This window comes from Fusarium verticillioides, chromosome 10 (assembly GCF_000149555.1).
Source record: "Fusarium verticillioides 7600 chromosome 10, whole genome shotgun sequence".
NCBI lineage: Eukaryota > Fungi > Ascomycota > Sordariomycetes > Hypocreales > Nectriaceae > Fusarium > Fusarium verticillioides.
This window is the reverse complement of record NC_031684.1, coordinates 2,170,937-2,185,584: the sequence shown is the minus strand read 5'-3', so window position 1 is coordinate 2,185,584 and position 14,648 is coordinate 2,170,937. Positions and strand designations below refer to the sequence as shown.

Genomic DNA, 14,648 nt, shown 5'->3' with positions numbered 1-14,648 from the left:
ATCATTCAGACGATCCCTTGCCATACTCTATAGCCGAAGAAAGTGTTGGCTTCTCGAGGCTCACAATCGGCGCAAGAGTTGCAACAGTAACATGAGGCCACTTAAGTCCATTGAAATCAAGCATCACCATCTGAGAGTACTGAATCTGGTCGTTCGCGACAATGACAACCTTCTTGGATGATGGAATCTCAACGTGTTCGTCGATGAAGAACTCGGGAACAGCATCTCTAGGGCCTTGAGAAGCAGGAGAAACAGTTTGGCCAACGCTCATGGAAGGATCAAGCTCAACCTCGGTACGGATCTTGGAGACCCAGTACTGAGCCGTCACGTCGACAGCGTTGGCGTTACCGCTTTTCTTCTCGTGCGAAGCTTCTGCCTTTTTGCCCTCATCTGACCCGATATTGAAGCCAATGTTGGATGTTCCACCGCCGAAGGCACCGGGCGGAGCATTAGTCGAGACAATAAACATGGTGTTTTCAACGATATGCTTGCCCTCATTAGCCTGTCGCAGGATAGTGTTTGGGTCATCGATAATCTGCTGGGTGATAGACCCACTGGCAATAAACTTGCGAAGATCTTGGGGAAGGCGACGAGTAGTGTCTTTGTCAGCATCTTGGTTGTCGAATCTTTTCTCTTTCAGTTCGGTAACAGTTTTGTGAGGCTTGATGGGAGGAATTCCAAGTTGGGGGATTTCGAGTGGAGTGATGCTGGTGGGATCAATTTTGGGGGCTCCTTTGGAAGTGCGGGCAGGCTCAAATCCTTGAGCGTTGATGGTTGTGCCATGAGGAATAGATCCCATGCGACAAAAAGAGGCTGCAAGCTCCGGCATGTCCTCAACCTGAGGCACACGCATCCATAGTCCTGGTTCGAAGTGGATGACAGGTGGATTTTCTGGGAAATTTCCCTTTTCGTCGGGCATCGCATCGACAATAGACTGCGTATATGGTCGACCGATGAGGTCAATGTCGGCCTGATCAAACAAACCACGATTGGGTACATCCTTAAGTAATATCTCACTGAACACTTGAGTTTCGCCAGTCAGGTTGAGTTGCAGGAGGTTGCTGGTGCTCTTGTCGGTTGGGGGCTTGGGAAACTTCGTAATAGTCTTTGGGTTTCGGCTCAAAGGCCTGAAGATAGTGTTGAAGCCAAACCCCTTGAAAGTGGCCTTTGAACCTGTCTAGGACATCTAGGGGGGAGGTGGAGGTATTCCGAGCCCATTTCCATTCTCATCAGTGACGTCTGAGTAACCCCCATTCTTGGAAGTCTCATCATACTCTTGAAGAGTTGGCTGAAGAACAGTAGGTCCGTAGATGAAGCCTTCTGGGACTCTGATACTGACGACGGGAACAGCAGGAGCAAGATCCTCGAGAGAGATGCCCATGATTGAAGATAAAGAGAAGAAAGCGGGTGACAATGAAACTTAGTCGGGATAGTAGCTTGACGAGGTTAAGGATACATAGGATTCAATTGGCTTTTTATTTTCCAGTGCTTTATTAGCATGATGCACCTTTTGTTCGCTATTATTAACTGCATTCCTACTCCGAGTAGGTTCAACACTCATGTACAGCAGTAGATTATAGAATCAAGGTGTTTAGTTTTACCTCCTTTCTTGAAGATTTGGTCCAGAACATGCTCTCACGACTTGTGGCTGGCTGATACAACAAGCTGAGAATACCAAGGTAGAGCCAATTTGGGGAATGTCTACCGCTTGGGTCCATGCCCGACCAATGATTAAAACATGCTCAAACATAAGGCTATGGTAAGTAATAGACTGAGGTTATTGATACCTTGAAAGACCTCGTAGCTTGCGGGCGCTTTGCCCCGAAGGTTCTTTACCAGCCGCCAGGAATGAGACATTGCCAACCAGCATCTGGCTAGACTCTCTTTCTGCACATTAGCCACAGCGCTAATCGTTGAACGCTGTACAGCAGGTTCAATGTTCCTGCACTGTTGTGGGGTAGGACAGCGGGATGCAGACAGGCCTTACCGGAGTCGACATTTCAGCCCTCTCTTTCGACGCCATCTTTATGACCCTTGTGACTAGTCATGTCTGCAAGCTAAAAGCCCACAGACTGCAATATTGATACCAATGCGTCGTGTCATGCATGATTTCTAAAGCTACAATTGGCTCTGTTCTAACCGTCTGAGGGCCTCACATAGTGGTGCACATATCACAAATATCAACAATGCGATTGGCCATAAGTGAAAAGCTCCACAGCCCGCTAAACGAGAATTTTAAGGCATTGTTTATAATAATTAGATATGTGACCGAGTCGGCCGTAATTATTCTCTTCAGCCAGCCACATTGCCAGAGATTTCACGTTTTGAGTTCCCGAATATGCATAAAGTTTCAGCCATCAATGTAGCATTGCAATGAGAGGTATTTGAGGTATGATGGATGCTGTAAGTTCTTTGTGAGCGGTGTGAAGGGAATTGGCCTCTATACATTGAGCTCAGCTAGCCACCTTCACTCCAAAGGGCGCCATAATGTTTCAAGTCAGCCAGCCATTGTAAATAAGTGACTAGGTCGTAAAGATATGCAACAGATGACTCGATAGAAGAATGCAGTCGTTCGAAACGAGAAGAACTGCTGAAAGCTTGGAGAGACACGGTATCCACCTTGGCGTTGCTTTTGAAATATGCAACAGCTTATTTGTTAATGGAAGAATACAACCGCTAGAAAGGGCAAGGTTTTCTGAGACGTTGATGAGACTCAGCTGTCCACTTTCGTGCTGCGTTTGTGACTTGCATTTCATACGGCTGTACAAGTCGCTAATGGACCATTTATGCAGAGAACAAAGCGTAAGTCTTCTATGCGGGTAAATTTGCCATGAATCCATAAAAGAGAGATCCTGTGCTGGAGATTCAAACCAATATTCTCTACAGCACTCACTTCACGTCTTTCAATCCAGTAACTGGCATTCAATTCTCCACCATGTCTTTGCAAGGCACCTTCACAGAAGTCCATCAATTCACCAAGTCCTACAAGCATATGTGGGCTCGTGATGTCGCCAAGGCGAGTAGGAACTATGATCTCAAGGGTGTTATCGAGCGCTTGAAGGAGTCTGTTCCTACTAAGTTCGATGCGAAGGATAACATTGGTTCACTCCGAAAGAAGACCATGAAGGCCACTGGTCCAGGCTACATCCCCGAGGAGGAGGGTAAGATTAGCGTTGGCATTGTCGGTGCCGGCGTCGCTGGCTTGTTTTGCTGCCCTTCTCTTTGATTGGCTCAACGGGCATGAAGAACTCAAGGGAAAAGGTCTTAAGATCAGCTATGATATACTTGAGGCGGCTGGTGCAGACAGACTTGGTGGACGTCTTTACACTCACCATTTCTCTGATGAGGAACACGACTATTATGATGTTGGTGCTATGCGCTTTCCTAACAACACTATCATGAAGAGGTGAGCCAGATTAACAAGACGCACCTCGAAGTCATTGCCTAATTTCTCAAGAACATTCCAACTGTTCCAGTACATTGGAATTACCCAGGAAAGCAAACCAGGCCTGATCCCGTATTATTTGAAGGACGAGCTCGACGAATGCCCTGCCTACTTCAACGACATAACCACCAGAGGTAATGTCTGGGACCCGAAGAAAAAGGCAAATGACCCGTACCAGGTCAACGAAGGCCTTCCTCCGAACGGCAAGATCCTACCAGAGTATGTCGCTTGGAAAACACACAGTTTTGGAACTCCATCTGACCTCTTTATAGGCGCCTCCTTAAGACCAACCCCAGCGAACTAGTCAGCACCGCTCTCGAGGTGTTCACAAAGGTTGCAAAGGAGAGGTTCACGGCGGCAATCGCTGAAGAGGAAGATGAGGAGAAGCAAGGATTCAAGAGTGTCGGTGAAGACGGGGAACGTAGGCCTAGAGGGCCAGCATCCCAAAAATTATGGGATCTTCTGATGAAGGCGGATCATATGAGTGTTCGACAATTTCTTGGCTCGTAAGTTTTCCTCGCCTATTGAAGTTATTGACAAAACTGACTTGAGATCACAGAGGCCAGCCGAGAAAGGAAGGGGAAGAACCAGAGCCTCCAGCGGAAGACGAGTTCCCCCAGGGCCCTGGCTTTAACTACAACACTATCGAATATCTCGAGACAATGACCTAGTAAGTGTTGCATTAAAGATACAATTCTCAATAGCTCACTCTTCGTAGTGGTACAGGCTGGTATGACCAATCTCTCACAGAGTGTGTCCTGGAAGAGCTCGATTTCCACACACCCGACATGGACGACGACCCAGCAACAAAGGACATCCAGTATTGGTGGTGCATTGATGGTGGTGCACAGGAGATCGCCAAGCGGATGGCTTTAAAGATCAAGAAGCGCATTGAATACAACACCAAGGTTCAATCAATCGATGCTCAAGTTCCACTCCGTCGAGAGCGGAAAGCTGGCACGTACACTCCCATGAAGATCAAAACCACCAGAACAGACCCAAAGACGAAAAAGGTCGAGACCAAAGACAGGGAGTACTTTGCCATCTTCAACAGCACAACGCTCGGTGCCCTTCAGCGTATGGAGCTTTCGGATGCTGGTTTGTCTTGGGGTACTAAGCAGGCCATCCGAGCTCTTGGGTATGGCGCTTCTTCCAAAGTCGGCATGAAATTCCGCACTGCATGGTGGCAGACGCCGCCATTCAACATTGCCAAAGGTGGCGTATCCCGAACAGACTTGCCTCTGCGCGTTTGTGTGTACCCATCGTACAATATCAAGTCAAACGAGGGTGAGGATAAGTGGGATCCCACAAAGCCCGCCGTGCTTTTGTGTTCCTATACCTGGGGTCAAGATGCCCAGCGTATTGGCGCCCTCTGTTCCAACAACACAACACAAGACGACGCGGAGCTCAAGCGGCTCATCATCCACGACCTTGCACGGCTTCATGCTCGAAGGGAACGCCCATTTGAGGAGATGGTGAAATTTCTTGAAGAGCAATACATCGATCACCACGGCTACGACTGGTATAGAGACCAACACATGTCGGGAGCATTCGCGTATTTCGGTCCCGGGCAGTTTTCCAATATGTGGCAAGAAATCATCAAGCCTAACGCATTAGGTCAACTGTATATCGTCGGAGAAGCAGCCTCGTCCCATCATGCATGGATCGTAGGTGCACTGCAAAGCGTTGTCCGAGCCGTGTACGTTATGTTCCAAGGTCTCCAGAACGGTAACGAGGAATTTGAGGCGTATGACATCGTCCTGAAACTTCTCAGAACTGGGTCTGATAGTGACAAGAGCGTCAGCTTACCTTTGAAGAAAGACGGCGAGATGCCCTCCGGCTTGCCTTTCCATCCTCTGCCGGAAGAGATGCCTACAAGACAATTTTGGACGACCAAAGACCAGGAATTGACTGCTAGCCCTGAGAAGGAGGCTAACGAGGAACATGTTGACATGACCTACGGTGCTGCTCTGGCTGTTTTGAGCTTGATTGAGAGTTTCTACGAGCTGGGAGTGGATAAGAAGGACACCTATTACGCTTTAAGATATCGGAGATGGTACCTCGTATACTTAGAGTTTAACTTACTAGGCTCATTGACGAGTATCTTTATGAATGTTTCAATGTTTTGATAAATTGAAAAGTAGCCGAGATCCTACTGGAGTCCCTATGGCGATTCCCTGGTGAGGTACATAAAAAGGAGTGCAAATGGCAAGGGTTTAATGAGCTTCGTTTCACATTCAGCGTTGGATTCAACGGCTGACAGTGAGCACGGTCGCTACACGGTCGCTACACGGCCTGAAAATGACAGGTAGCCCCATCACATTACGTCAGCGGTCCCAGTGTTTTTATAAAGGCCAGGTTCATACACGTGTAATCTTTTGCAGTCATCAAATAAAACCTCAATTGCATGTTTAACCACCATGGTCAACTCTCAGTTCCCTCCCTACGAGGGCACAGAAGTCATCGGCCTCCAGTTCTCGAACTCTAGTGACCCTGCCTCACTCTCGGATGAGAATTCCGAGGTCGGCAAGATATGGGCGGCTACGCTAAAGACGTACCTCGACCATCCAGAAACGGGCATCGTCTGGTGGGGGATTGTGCATGACGCTCCGAACAAAGCTAAGCTGTTTATCGGTAAGTACAGTGAAGCGGCTCGATAAGAACCGTGCTAACAGGAGTGTCCGGAAGATTGGAAGAGTTTGGCTGGTCGGGCTCAATTCGAGGCCAGCCAACAAGCAACAGAGCTCGCCAGCGCCTGGAAATCCATCACTGTGGCGCCAGCCAAGAAAGACGTCTACAAGTTCACCTCTAGCGATGTCGCCAGGCAAACAGCTTTATCCAGCACCTACGACACAGTCACAGCTCACTTGAGTTTCGGATTTGCCAATTCGCTCAATTCCAGCGAAGTTCAGCAATTGGACGCCGTACTCCAGGAACTAGATCGCGCCATCATGCTGAGCCCAGGCGCTGTTGTCGCAAGCTACTCGATTGGAGGATGGAGCTCAGACAACAGGTCATACAGCGCGGCCTACCGCTATCTCAATGCGAATGGTCTTAGGAATTTTATCCAGGGCGACAACAAGGTCAGAGAGTTATTGCAAATCTTGCAGTCTCGTGCTTCAGGCGGGATGGAACTTGAATTTCTGGAAACGCGAGTCTACAAGCAGGGCTGGCAAGGGTCTGTCACCAAGACAGAGCCTGATAACCCGACTTTATCGGGGTTCATGGCCGAGGCACAGGCCATGTTCACGTTCTGACACCCCTGAGATCCAGGGTGAGGCTGGTTTTGGGAAACTCGGCACGGCTCCGGGCTCGGAAGATCGCTCCGATTATTGATGAGTCGCATGAGTTGAAGAGGGATGGACGATTTCGGTCGTCGCCTATGTATAATAAATATTGTAGGAATCAAAATTGCAGTTGAGCACTGCGTCTGTAGTCTGAGTCATCCAAAATCATATAAAATCGACCTGTTGGTTTCGGTGACTGCAAAGTCATGATACGAAAGACGGCTTATCATTGGTGAAACACCGAGACTAACTCCTCATTGCCCACTTCGGGCCCTCGTAGATCGAAGGGCGCATCACAAGCCAGTGACTCACCGTGTTCAGGTCGCGTACTTATAAGCATAAATCCTCATCGAATATTCATTCTTTCCTATCATCTATCCTCGCATTTACTGGAAACTCCACACAGATCGAGCCCGCCATGACATCTCTCAGAGCAAAGTTCCAGTCACGATCCTGGCAAAAGGATCAATTCACCATCTCAACAGACCCCACCTTATTCCCTATCTCCCAACTCACAGATATCTTCAATTCAAAAGAGTTCTACTGGGCCAGCGCGCTATCACCTGAAGCCTTTAAAGAGGCCCTTCACAACTCCCTGTCTTTCGGCATATACGACTCGGCTCAATCCTCCGGACCAGAATCGCCAGGCAAACTGATTGGCATCGCTCGACTCGTGACCGACTTTGTCACCTTTGCGTATCTCACAGATGTGTGGGTCGATCCAACATACCAAGGACAAGGCTTGGGGAGCTGGCTTGTTCGTTGTTTGCGAGAAGTGTTGGACGAGATGCCGGATCTGCGACGAGCGATGCTGCTCACGGGAAATTGGGAAAAGTCTGTACCGTTCTATGAGAAGCTGCTGGGTATGAGCTTGGTTGAACCAAAAAGGGGTGAAGGACTTGCGGTTATGGAAAGCAAGGGACAAGGACACCCGACGTATGGAAAAGCAGGTTTAGGGTATAACTGAGCATAAATCTTAGGTGCTTCGCTATTTACTATATATATGATCAAGTTATATGTCAGTTCTCCTGTATTATATTAATAACATTTAATTATTGTAAGTTCTTGAAGGCATACTTATTTACATAACCCTCCGCTGAAAAAGATTTGCTACTCTTGGTCCTGGCCTTAGTGTTTTGTATTACCTGTATTACTTCGAAACGAGCCCTTTCATATTGCACGCTGAGCATCTCCCCTTCATATGTCATCTCTTGGTCCTGAATAACAGAGACCGGGACCCAGGAAATGGCGTATTGAGACATGAATGGCTACGTGAATTGAAGCTCCTTAAGTGGCCTAGTGCCTGAAGATCTGACAGCCAGGGTTCTTTCAAGCCTGATGCACAATGCAGATAAGATCTTTCGAGGTGAAAACTATTACACAATGGGCGTATTGAGAATGCTGATTAGATTTTGCGCTGACTGTAGATGGGGAGTGCTGTGTGCCAAACGAACGCTTGTCCATATAAATACTAACATAATTTGCGACAAACCCAACTGCTCCCCGTAAGCAATATCCTGGCGATGTGGGGGAGTCAACAAAGACCAGGGGGACGTGTTCGATCAGACAGATTCGTTTGCATTTATCAGAGCATACATGCATCAGATCATTTACTGCTGATATCGGAGGGATCAGGAGATTGCTTACTGTTATTGAGAATTGCAGTCGTTTTGGAGTCGAGACTTCTAAATCATATGATGGAATTTGTGGCATTAGCGTGCAAGATTGGCGTTATGACAAGGTTAGATTAGCTTCCATGAAGTTTAACACAGCTGAGCTCATTACAAGTCAATCAAGGCGTCGCAACAAACCATCATGTGACGATCATGATCATAATGATTTAAATTTCTCTTATTAACTTTAAAGAAAATTCCGGGTGGATATGACTTATCTACATCACAATAGACTCTTCAAACAATGGCATCATGGTGTTAAATTTAGCCCTCGGTACTGGAATTTGCTTACTATAAGCTAGATCTATATACATAAACAAATGGCAAGCAACCGTTCCCCTGCTTAGGAATTTCAAGGTATCCAGAAAGACAGGATGTCGTTAAATCAGTCTATTACCTTTGGGCGAACCCAAACAGACGATGAACTATCACAGGGCACTGCCCTGTTTCAGGATCATGAAACCTTTCATGAGATGCAATGCTTTGGCTTCGACTGGCATCCTATGCTAGACTATCGTCTGCCGTGGGAGTGGAGTGCTTGTTCTTCTATTGACTATGACGCATATTCATTTCCCATTTCATCTTTTGCCTGGGATAATCCACGGATGATTTGTCGAATTTTGCTGACTTTCGACGGAATAACTTTGATGTAGTCCAGTTTTGTAGGACTCTTTTGGTCTTCCGATGGCATGATCCTATCAGTACAATATAACATGATTCGAGAGATGGAAAGCGGATGCGTTGGGGCTGGTATGGACGGTTAAGTCATGGTGTCGTCACAGGCTCAAGATGACAAAGGTAGTGATGAGAGGGTAGAGTCGTCATCATGATAACCGATACCCAGCCAGAAACGGCCATCCAGCATCCGATAGTCAATATTTGTTTTATGATAAATTACTTGGTTAGTCCTTGGCTGCTACATCGCCACAAAATGCTTTGATACTGCTGGACAGACTTTAGAGAATGGTGTGTGATATTTGAAATGGACTATGGTGATACATGTGTGCAAGTCTCGCTGAAATAGACTTATCGCTTTACAATATAAGGCTTTAACCGAAAAAAGATTAATAGAATATGCAGGTGATACAGATACATGAAAGGCTTGTCAAGGTGATGTCTACATTGAATAATTAATGGTAGCTCCAGGTAATAACTCTATATGTGGACTGGCAGTGGCCGCTGAGGGAGGGGTCGAGGTGATAGAAAGTCATCGGCACAGATAGGGCAAGTGTCATGCCCGGCAAAGTACCAAGTGGCGATGCAGCTAGTATGAAAGGTATGCTCGCAAGGTAGATGACGGACACATCTGCATCCTTGATGACATTCAGGCAAATAACGCTGAGAATAAGCACGTACCATTAGTGAAATGTGTGGTATAGGGGGTATACTAGATCTTGAGTTAAACATACCAGGTCGTTTCGCGGTCTAGAACCGCCCAAGCAGGATGCACCTGATGTAAGAGCTCAGATCTCAGCATTTGACCTGTTTTGGGTGGAGCAACAGCATTTAAGCGAGGCAGATCCCGTCTGTGATTTCTGGAGACGGAGGAAGAAGAACTGGCCGACTCTCGACTCTCGAATCAATGGGAACTCGAATCTTGCCCATGAACATATCCTTGATAGCTATTAGTCAACCTAGCAACATCGCGTAAGGTTGGGCCGTGGCAGTGCTTATCGTTGTGTACCTAGGAGAATTAAAGCTGTGAGGGCAAGAAGAGGGAGTATTATGGCAGGGAGCCATGCAAACTCCAAGTGACTGCTGTTTGGCCTATTGGGGCCTTGAGCTGAGGCGGGGATGTTGCTGCTGGTAACAGCCATGGCTTGTATCTGTAAAGGCGGAGGATGCATCAAGAGGTTTATCCCTTGCATCTGGGCATAATCTTCTAATACATCCCTTTTCGGTGCAGCATAACGTGTTGTCGCTAGCCTGGGTCTAGTGCGTATGTTGAGCAGCACTAGTTTATTTTATGGCTTGATATCCCTTCCATGTCAGTGTATGTGCATCATAACATGATACAACCTTATCAAAGCGTCATGTAGAACTTCCGTAACTTGATATCATAATTTGAGTTTCGCTATGGCTAGATGATCTGATTGCTGAGATGGTGCAAACCAGATTCCCATGGAAATCAACTGGTATTCGTGGTGTATGATGGTCATTGGTCGCCAGCAGGTCTCTGGCAGACAGCAATCAGCAATTAGCAATCAGAATCATCAGATCATGGTGGTGCTGACATGACGATAGAAGATAGATTATTAAAGCGACGCTATATTACCTACTGTGGGGCAAAACTATCCTAAAATAGTCTGTTCGTCTTCAAAGAGAAAGGGCATGTCAGTATTGTCGTTTTATAAGGCACAAGTCAATAAGAATAAATGCACACTTGGAGTCAGAAATAGACTCCCGCGAGTATCTCAACCCACGTTCGCCATGTCGCCTTTCACTGTGGGTGACTATCTCGCAGAGAGGATTGCCCAACTCGATGTTCATCATCACTTCATTGTTCCAGGAGATTACAACCTTGTTCTTCTCGATAAACTTGAAGCGCATCCGTCCTTGACAGAGATTGAGTGCACCAATGAACTCAACTGCTCCCTTGCCGCTGAAGGCTACGCCCGTGGCCATGGAATTGGTGTCTGCATCGTGACCTACAGTGTTGGCGCCTTCTCGGCCTTCAATGGCGTAGGCAGTGCTTACGCTGAGAACCTGCCTGTCATACTCATCAGCGGATCTCCAAATACCAATGACGTGAGCCATCATATACTACATCATACCCTGGGAGAATATGATACGACGTATCAACTTGAGATGGCTAAAAAGATCACTTGCTGCGCTGTTCGCATTCGTCAAGCCTCCCATGCCCCCGGGTTGATCGACCAAGCTATTCGAGCTGCCCTTGCACACCGAAAGCCCGTCTACATCGAAGTGCCAACTAACTTGGCTGGAGAAACTTGTCTCCGTCCTGGACCCATCAGCTCTGTAGTCTCGGCTGTGTCAAGCGATCGGCACTCACTCGACGTTGCTGTGGCCAAGGCATCCGAGTTTATCAGCTCCCGGCAGAAGTGCGTCATTCTCGCCGGGCCAAAGGTTCAAAGGGCCATGGCACAAGACGCACTGCGTCACTTGGCGGAGGCAATTGGATGTGCTGTTGTGCTACAGCCCGCTGCAAAGGGCACAATCCCTGAAGATCACGCTCAATTCGCCGGCATCTTTTGGGGTCAGGTCAGCACGCTTGCAGCTGATACAATTATGAACTGGGCAGATGTCATCATTTGTGTCGGTGTCATCTTTACAGACTACAGCACTGTTGGATGGACGGCCTTGCCCAGCGTACCCCAATTGCTTGTCGACATCGATAGTGTGACTGTAGCGTCTAAACTATACTGCAGCAATGTCCAGATGAGTGAGTTCCTGTCCAGGCTCTCAGAAACAGTCTGCTGGAACGATACTACTATGGTCGAGTACAACCGCCTCCGCCCTGATCCAACTTTGGGAGAGCCCTCTGGCGGGCCCGAGAGACTGACAAGGAAGGAGATTGCTCGACAAACACAGGTTTTGATCCACCTCAATCCTCAGACAGTCGTGTTTGCCGACACTGGAGATTCATGGTTCAATGGGCTCAAGCTCAGCCTCCCGTTCGGTGCTGATTTCGAAATCGAGATGCAGTGGGGTCATATTGGATGGTCTATCCCCGCCTCCTTCGGCTATGCCCTTGCAAGGCCTCAGAAGAGGATCGTGGTAATGGTAGGCGACGGGGCATTCCAAATGACAGCTCAGGAGGTATCCCAAATGGTTCGCTTCCGAGTGCCCATCATCATACTCCTCATGAACAATAAAGGCTATACTATCGAGGTGGAGATTCATGATGGACTCTATAACCGCGTCCAGAACTGGGATTATGCACGCCTGGTCGAGGCATTCAGTACGGATAATGCGAAGGGACGCGCGCTTGGTCTGGAGGCCCATACGTGCGAGGAATTTTCCAGGGGTCTTGAACGGGCCATGGCGCACACGAATGGCCCAACACTTATTGACTGCAATCTTCATCAGGATGACTGCAGCAGAGAGCTGATTACGTGGGGGCATTTTGTGGCGGCTGCCAATGCACGAGTACCGAAAAAGGAATAGCACTTACTAGGAGCTATGAGACTGATATAAAATATAGCTTCATGCCTTTAACTCAAGCTAGGAAGGGCGTAGGAACTTGTTATACTAGAGAGTGAATGGAATGGGCCCCTAACCTTTGCGACTCATGGGAGGCATAAGCACCGTCTCGGCCTTGTGATGGCGCAAGCTCCGACGTCCCTTAGCACGGCCAAGACTGTACACGCACTGAGTGCCACCTCGATAGCAACGACTGCAAGCTCCTGTTTTGCTTCCTGCGCCAGGAGTGCACCTTAGCTTTTGGCTATGACATCTGTCACAAGATTGCCTACGTCAGGGTGCAGATGTGGGTAGACTTGGCGAGCCAGGGGGGAATGGTAGATCAATTGGACTGGCGGTTGATGACATTTTGCGGTGGTGATGGCTTTCGGTAATTGGATCTGCGAAAAGGAGTGAGAACCAAGTGGAGTCCAGTAAGATATACTAAAAGCATACTCTGAAGATAGATGACCTTGGTGGATTTATATCCAAATCCTGCCCAGTGGGCAACTTTCCATCAAATCGTTTGTACGTAATGGAATATCAGAACCAAGACCCTATTGCATCTTTTTTGAAATCGTAAATGCAGATAAGCAGGTACTTACCCAGCACGTTCAACATCCAGTCCACTTTTTGTCGCTTGCCTTGCTTGTAAGATATTACATTTAGCGTTCCAGGCATGAGAATAGGGCTGAGCTACCGTCTGACTTCTGATCTTATATATCTGTTTTTGCTTTTAACAATAAACAACAAGCCACAGGCTTCCCTGATATATATAGATATGAGGTTGTAAATAGTGTTATCACGATAACAGTATAAGCTGAAGGGATTAACAGCTCTAAGCTAACGAGCTCCATAGCCTAAGTATTATCTTACGGTCTGTTATGCAAGGCAGAGGCTGATATTATTAAAATACACTCTAGGGTGTCTAATAGCTATCTCTTTAATCAGTAAAACATGGCTGTCAATTCAAGGTATAGGAAGTGTAAGAAACGGGCTGAATATGAAAGATAAATATTACTACCCTAAAGCAAGACAAGTTTAAGGAGTGGGATCTGCACTTAGCGAATAAGAGCCTGATGAGCGCTTATCGATAGGCTAAGGTCACGCCTATCTTGTCTTTATCTCTTATCGATAGCATCAGATATTCTTCTCTGTCCAAGGCCGCAGCCCATCTAGAAATTTAGTATGGACTTCCCCATTACCGGTGATCCTCAACACCTCCTTATACTCCTCCTCGCCAAGACACTGGAAAAACAGTAGAATACCCGCCCAGATAAAATCTGCATAGCTCACCACATCGCCCAGCAGAAATGGCCCAGACTTATTCTCCTCCAGTAAGGCCGTAATCTCACGTGCGAACGGTTCCGCTCTGTCGAATGCTCCGGGGGAGTGCTTTTCTCCATACTCATAGAGAGGCATTCCTACGTCTTGCAACCGTGTCGCCAGGAAGAAGTCAATGCTCTTTTCGCCGATGATGTTTTTGGCGACGCCGGGGACATAAATGGGGACCATCTCAGTCATGAATTTAATCATTGATGCGCGGAGGCGGTCTTGCATTGGGTTTTTCAGGTGTACACTTGGCTCTGGGTACTTTTCCTCAATGACGTCGGCGATCTTGTAAGAGTCCATTATGTATGAGCCGTCTGGCATTTGAACGGCCGGACATGTGAAGGGTGCGCCTCCTTGATTTGGGGATACACTAAGTACCAAATTGTTATTGGATGCTCGCTTAATGTGACTTGGCTTTGTACTTACTGTCCACTGAGGCGCTCCTTGATCTCGGGGTATTCGAGCTACGCAAGTCAGAAAATCACAGCATGGTAGTTTCGGTGGCTTACCCATTCGGTCTTATAATCAAGGCCTTTGTAGTTGAGAAGCAATCTCGCTGCAGCTCGTGTTAGCGGCTGATGGAGCCCGTAATTATGGACACTGACTTCTCCAGGTATTCATGGACCAGCAGACCTGAGGCGACCTGCTGGGTATGTCGAAGAAGGTAATTTTGTTTTCGGACATGCTGCTGTTGGTTCCTGTCTTTCGATATGCGATGCTGGTACTCGTGTACGTGTGTAATGCCAATACAGCCTTACGGAGATAATT

At 47.5% G+C, this 14,648-nt stretch overlaps 6 protein-coding genes across 6 annotated transcripts; 4 read left to right on the top strand and 2 right to left on the bottom strand.

The window, feature by feature from the left end:
* Position 1: 1 nt before the first annotated feature.
* On the bottom strand, positions 2–1,381 carry FVEG_08317 (hypothetical protein; the record flags this gene model as incomplete). Its single annotated transcript, XM_018897209.1, has 2 exons — positions 2–1,177; positions 1,238–1,381. The coding sequence occupies 2 exons, from the start codon at positions 1,379–1,381 to the stop codon at positions 2–4; spliced, it is 1,320 nt and encodes a 439-aa protein (XP_018754803.1).
* A 1,554-nt stretch (positions 1,382–2,935) lies between these two features.
* Positions 2,936–5,574, top strand: FVEG_08318 (hypothetical protein; the record flags this gene model as incomplete). The annotated part of the gene is made up of 6 exons (XM_018897210.1): positions 2,936–3,185; positions 3,247–3,406; positions 3,458–3,664; positions 3,718–3,951; positions 4,005–4,115; positions 4,164–5,574. The coding sequence occupies 6 exons, from the start codon at positions 2,936–2,938 to the stop codon at positions 5,572–5,574; spliced, it is 2,373 nt and encodes a 790-aa protein (XP_018754804.1).
* Positions 5,575–5,835: 261 nt separating this feature from the next.
* FVEG_08319 (hypothetical protein) lies at positions 5,836–6,930 on the top strand. The gene is made up of 2 exons (XM_018897211.1): positions 5,836–6,079; positions 6,134–6,930. The coding sequence occupies exons 1-2, from the start codon at positions 5,866–5,868 to the stop codon at positions 6,700–6,702; spliced, it is 783 nt and encodes a 260-aa protein (XP_018754805.1). The 5' UTR covers positions 5,836–5,865; the 3' UTR covers positions 6,703–6,930.
* Positions 6,931–7,060: 130 nt separating this feature from the next.
* On the top strand, positions 7,061–7,778 carry FVEG_08320 (hypothetical protein). The gene has a single exon (XM_018897212.1). It carries the CDS (start codon positions 7,151–7,153, stop codon positions 7,697–7,699), a length of 549 nt encoding a protein of 182 aa, XP_018754806.1. The 5' UTR covers positions 7,061–7,150; the 3' UTR covers positions 7,700–7,778.
* A 3,057-nt stretch (positions 7,779–10,835) lies between these two features.
* On the top strand, positions 10,836–12,906 carry FVEG_08321 (pyruvate decarboxylase; the record flags this gene model as incomplete). The annotated part of the gene is made up of 1 exon (XM_018897213.1): positions 10,836–12,906. One exon carries the CDS (start codon positions 10,836–10,838, stop codon positions 12,531–12,533), a length of 1,698 nt encoding a protein of 565 aa, XP_018754807.1. The 3' UTR covers positions 12,534–12,906.
* A 633-nt stretch (positions 12,907–13,539) lies between these two features.
* Positions 13,540–14,634, bottom strand: FVEG_08322 (hypothetical protein). The gene is made up of 4 exons (XM_018897214.1): positions 14,486–14,634; positions 14,390–14,436; positions 14,307–14,344; positions 13,540–14,250 (listed from the first exon to the last, which is right to left on the bottom strand). Exons 1-4 carry the CDS (start codon positions 14,562–14,564, stop codon positions 13,689–13,691), a joined length of 726 nt encoding a protein of 241 aa, XP_018754808.1. The 5' UTR covers positions 14,565–14,634; the 3' UTR covers positions 13,540–13,688.
* Between the last annotated feature and the right edge of the window lie 14 nt (positions 14,635–14,648).

Bases quoted from the DNA above. Each gene is read 5' to 3' on its own strand.
- FVEG_08319 (XM_018897211.1), top strand. From the start codon at position 5,866: ATGGTCAACTCTCAGTTCCCTCCCTACGAGGGCACAGAAGTCATCGGC. The intron at 6,080-6,133 runs GTAAGTACAGTG...AGTGTCCGGAAG, and splicing joins CAAAGCTAAGCTGTTTATCG to ATTGGAAGAGTTTGGCTGGT.
- FVEG_08320 (XM_018897212.1), top strand. From the start codon at position 7,151: ATGACATCTCTCAGAGCAAAGTTCCAGTCACGATCCTGGCAAAAGGAT.
- FVEG_08322 (XM_018897214.1), bottom strand. From the start codon at position 14,564: ATGTCCGAAAACAAAATTACCTTCTTCGACATACCCAGCAGGTCGCCT. The intron at 14,437-14,485 runs GTCAGTGTCCAT...CACGAGCTGCAG, and splicing joins GTCCATGAATACCTGGAGAA to CGAGATTGCTTCTCAACTAC. The intron at 14,345-14,389 runs GTAAGCCACCGA...TGACTTGCGTAG, and splicing joins TTGATTATAAGACCGAATGG to CTCGAATACCCCGAGATCAA.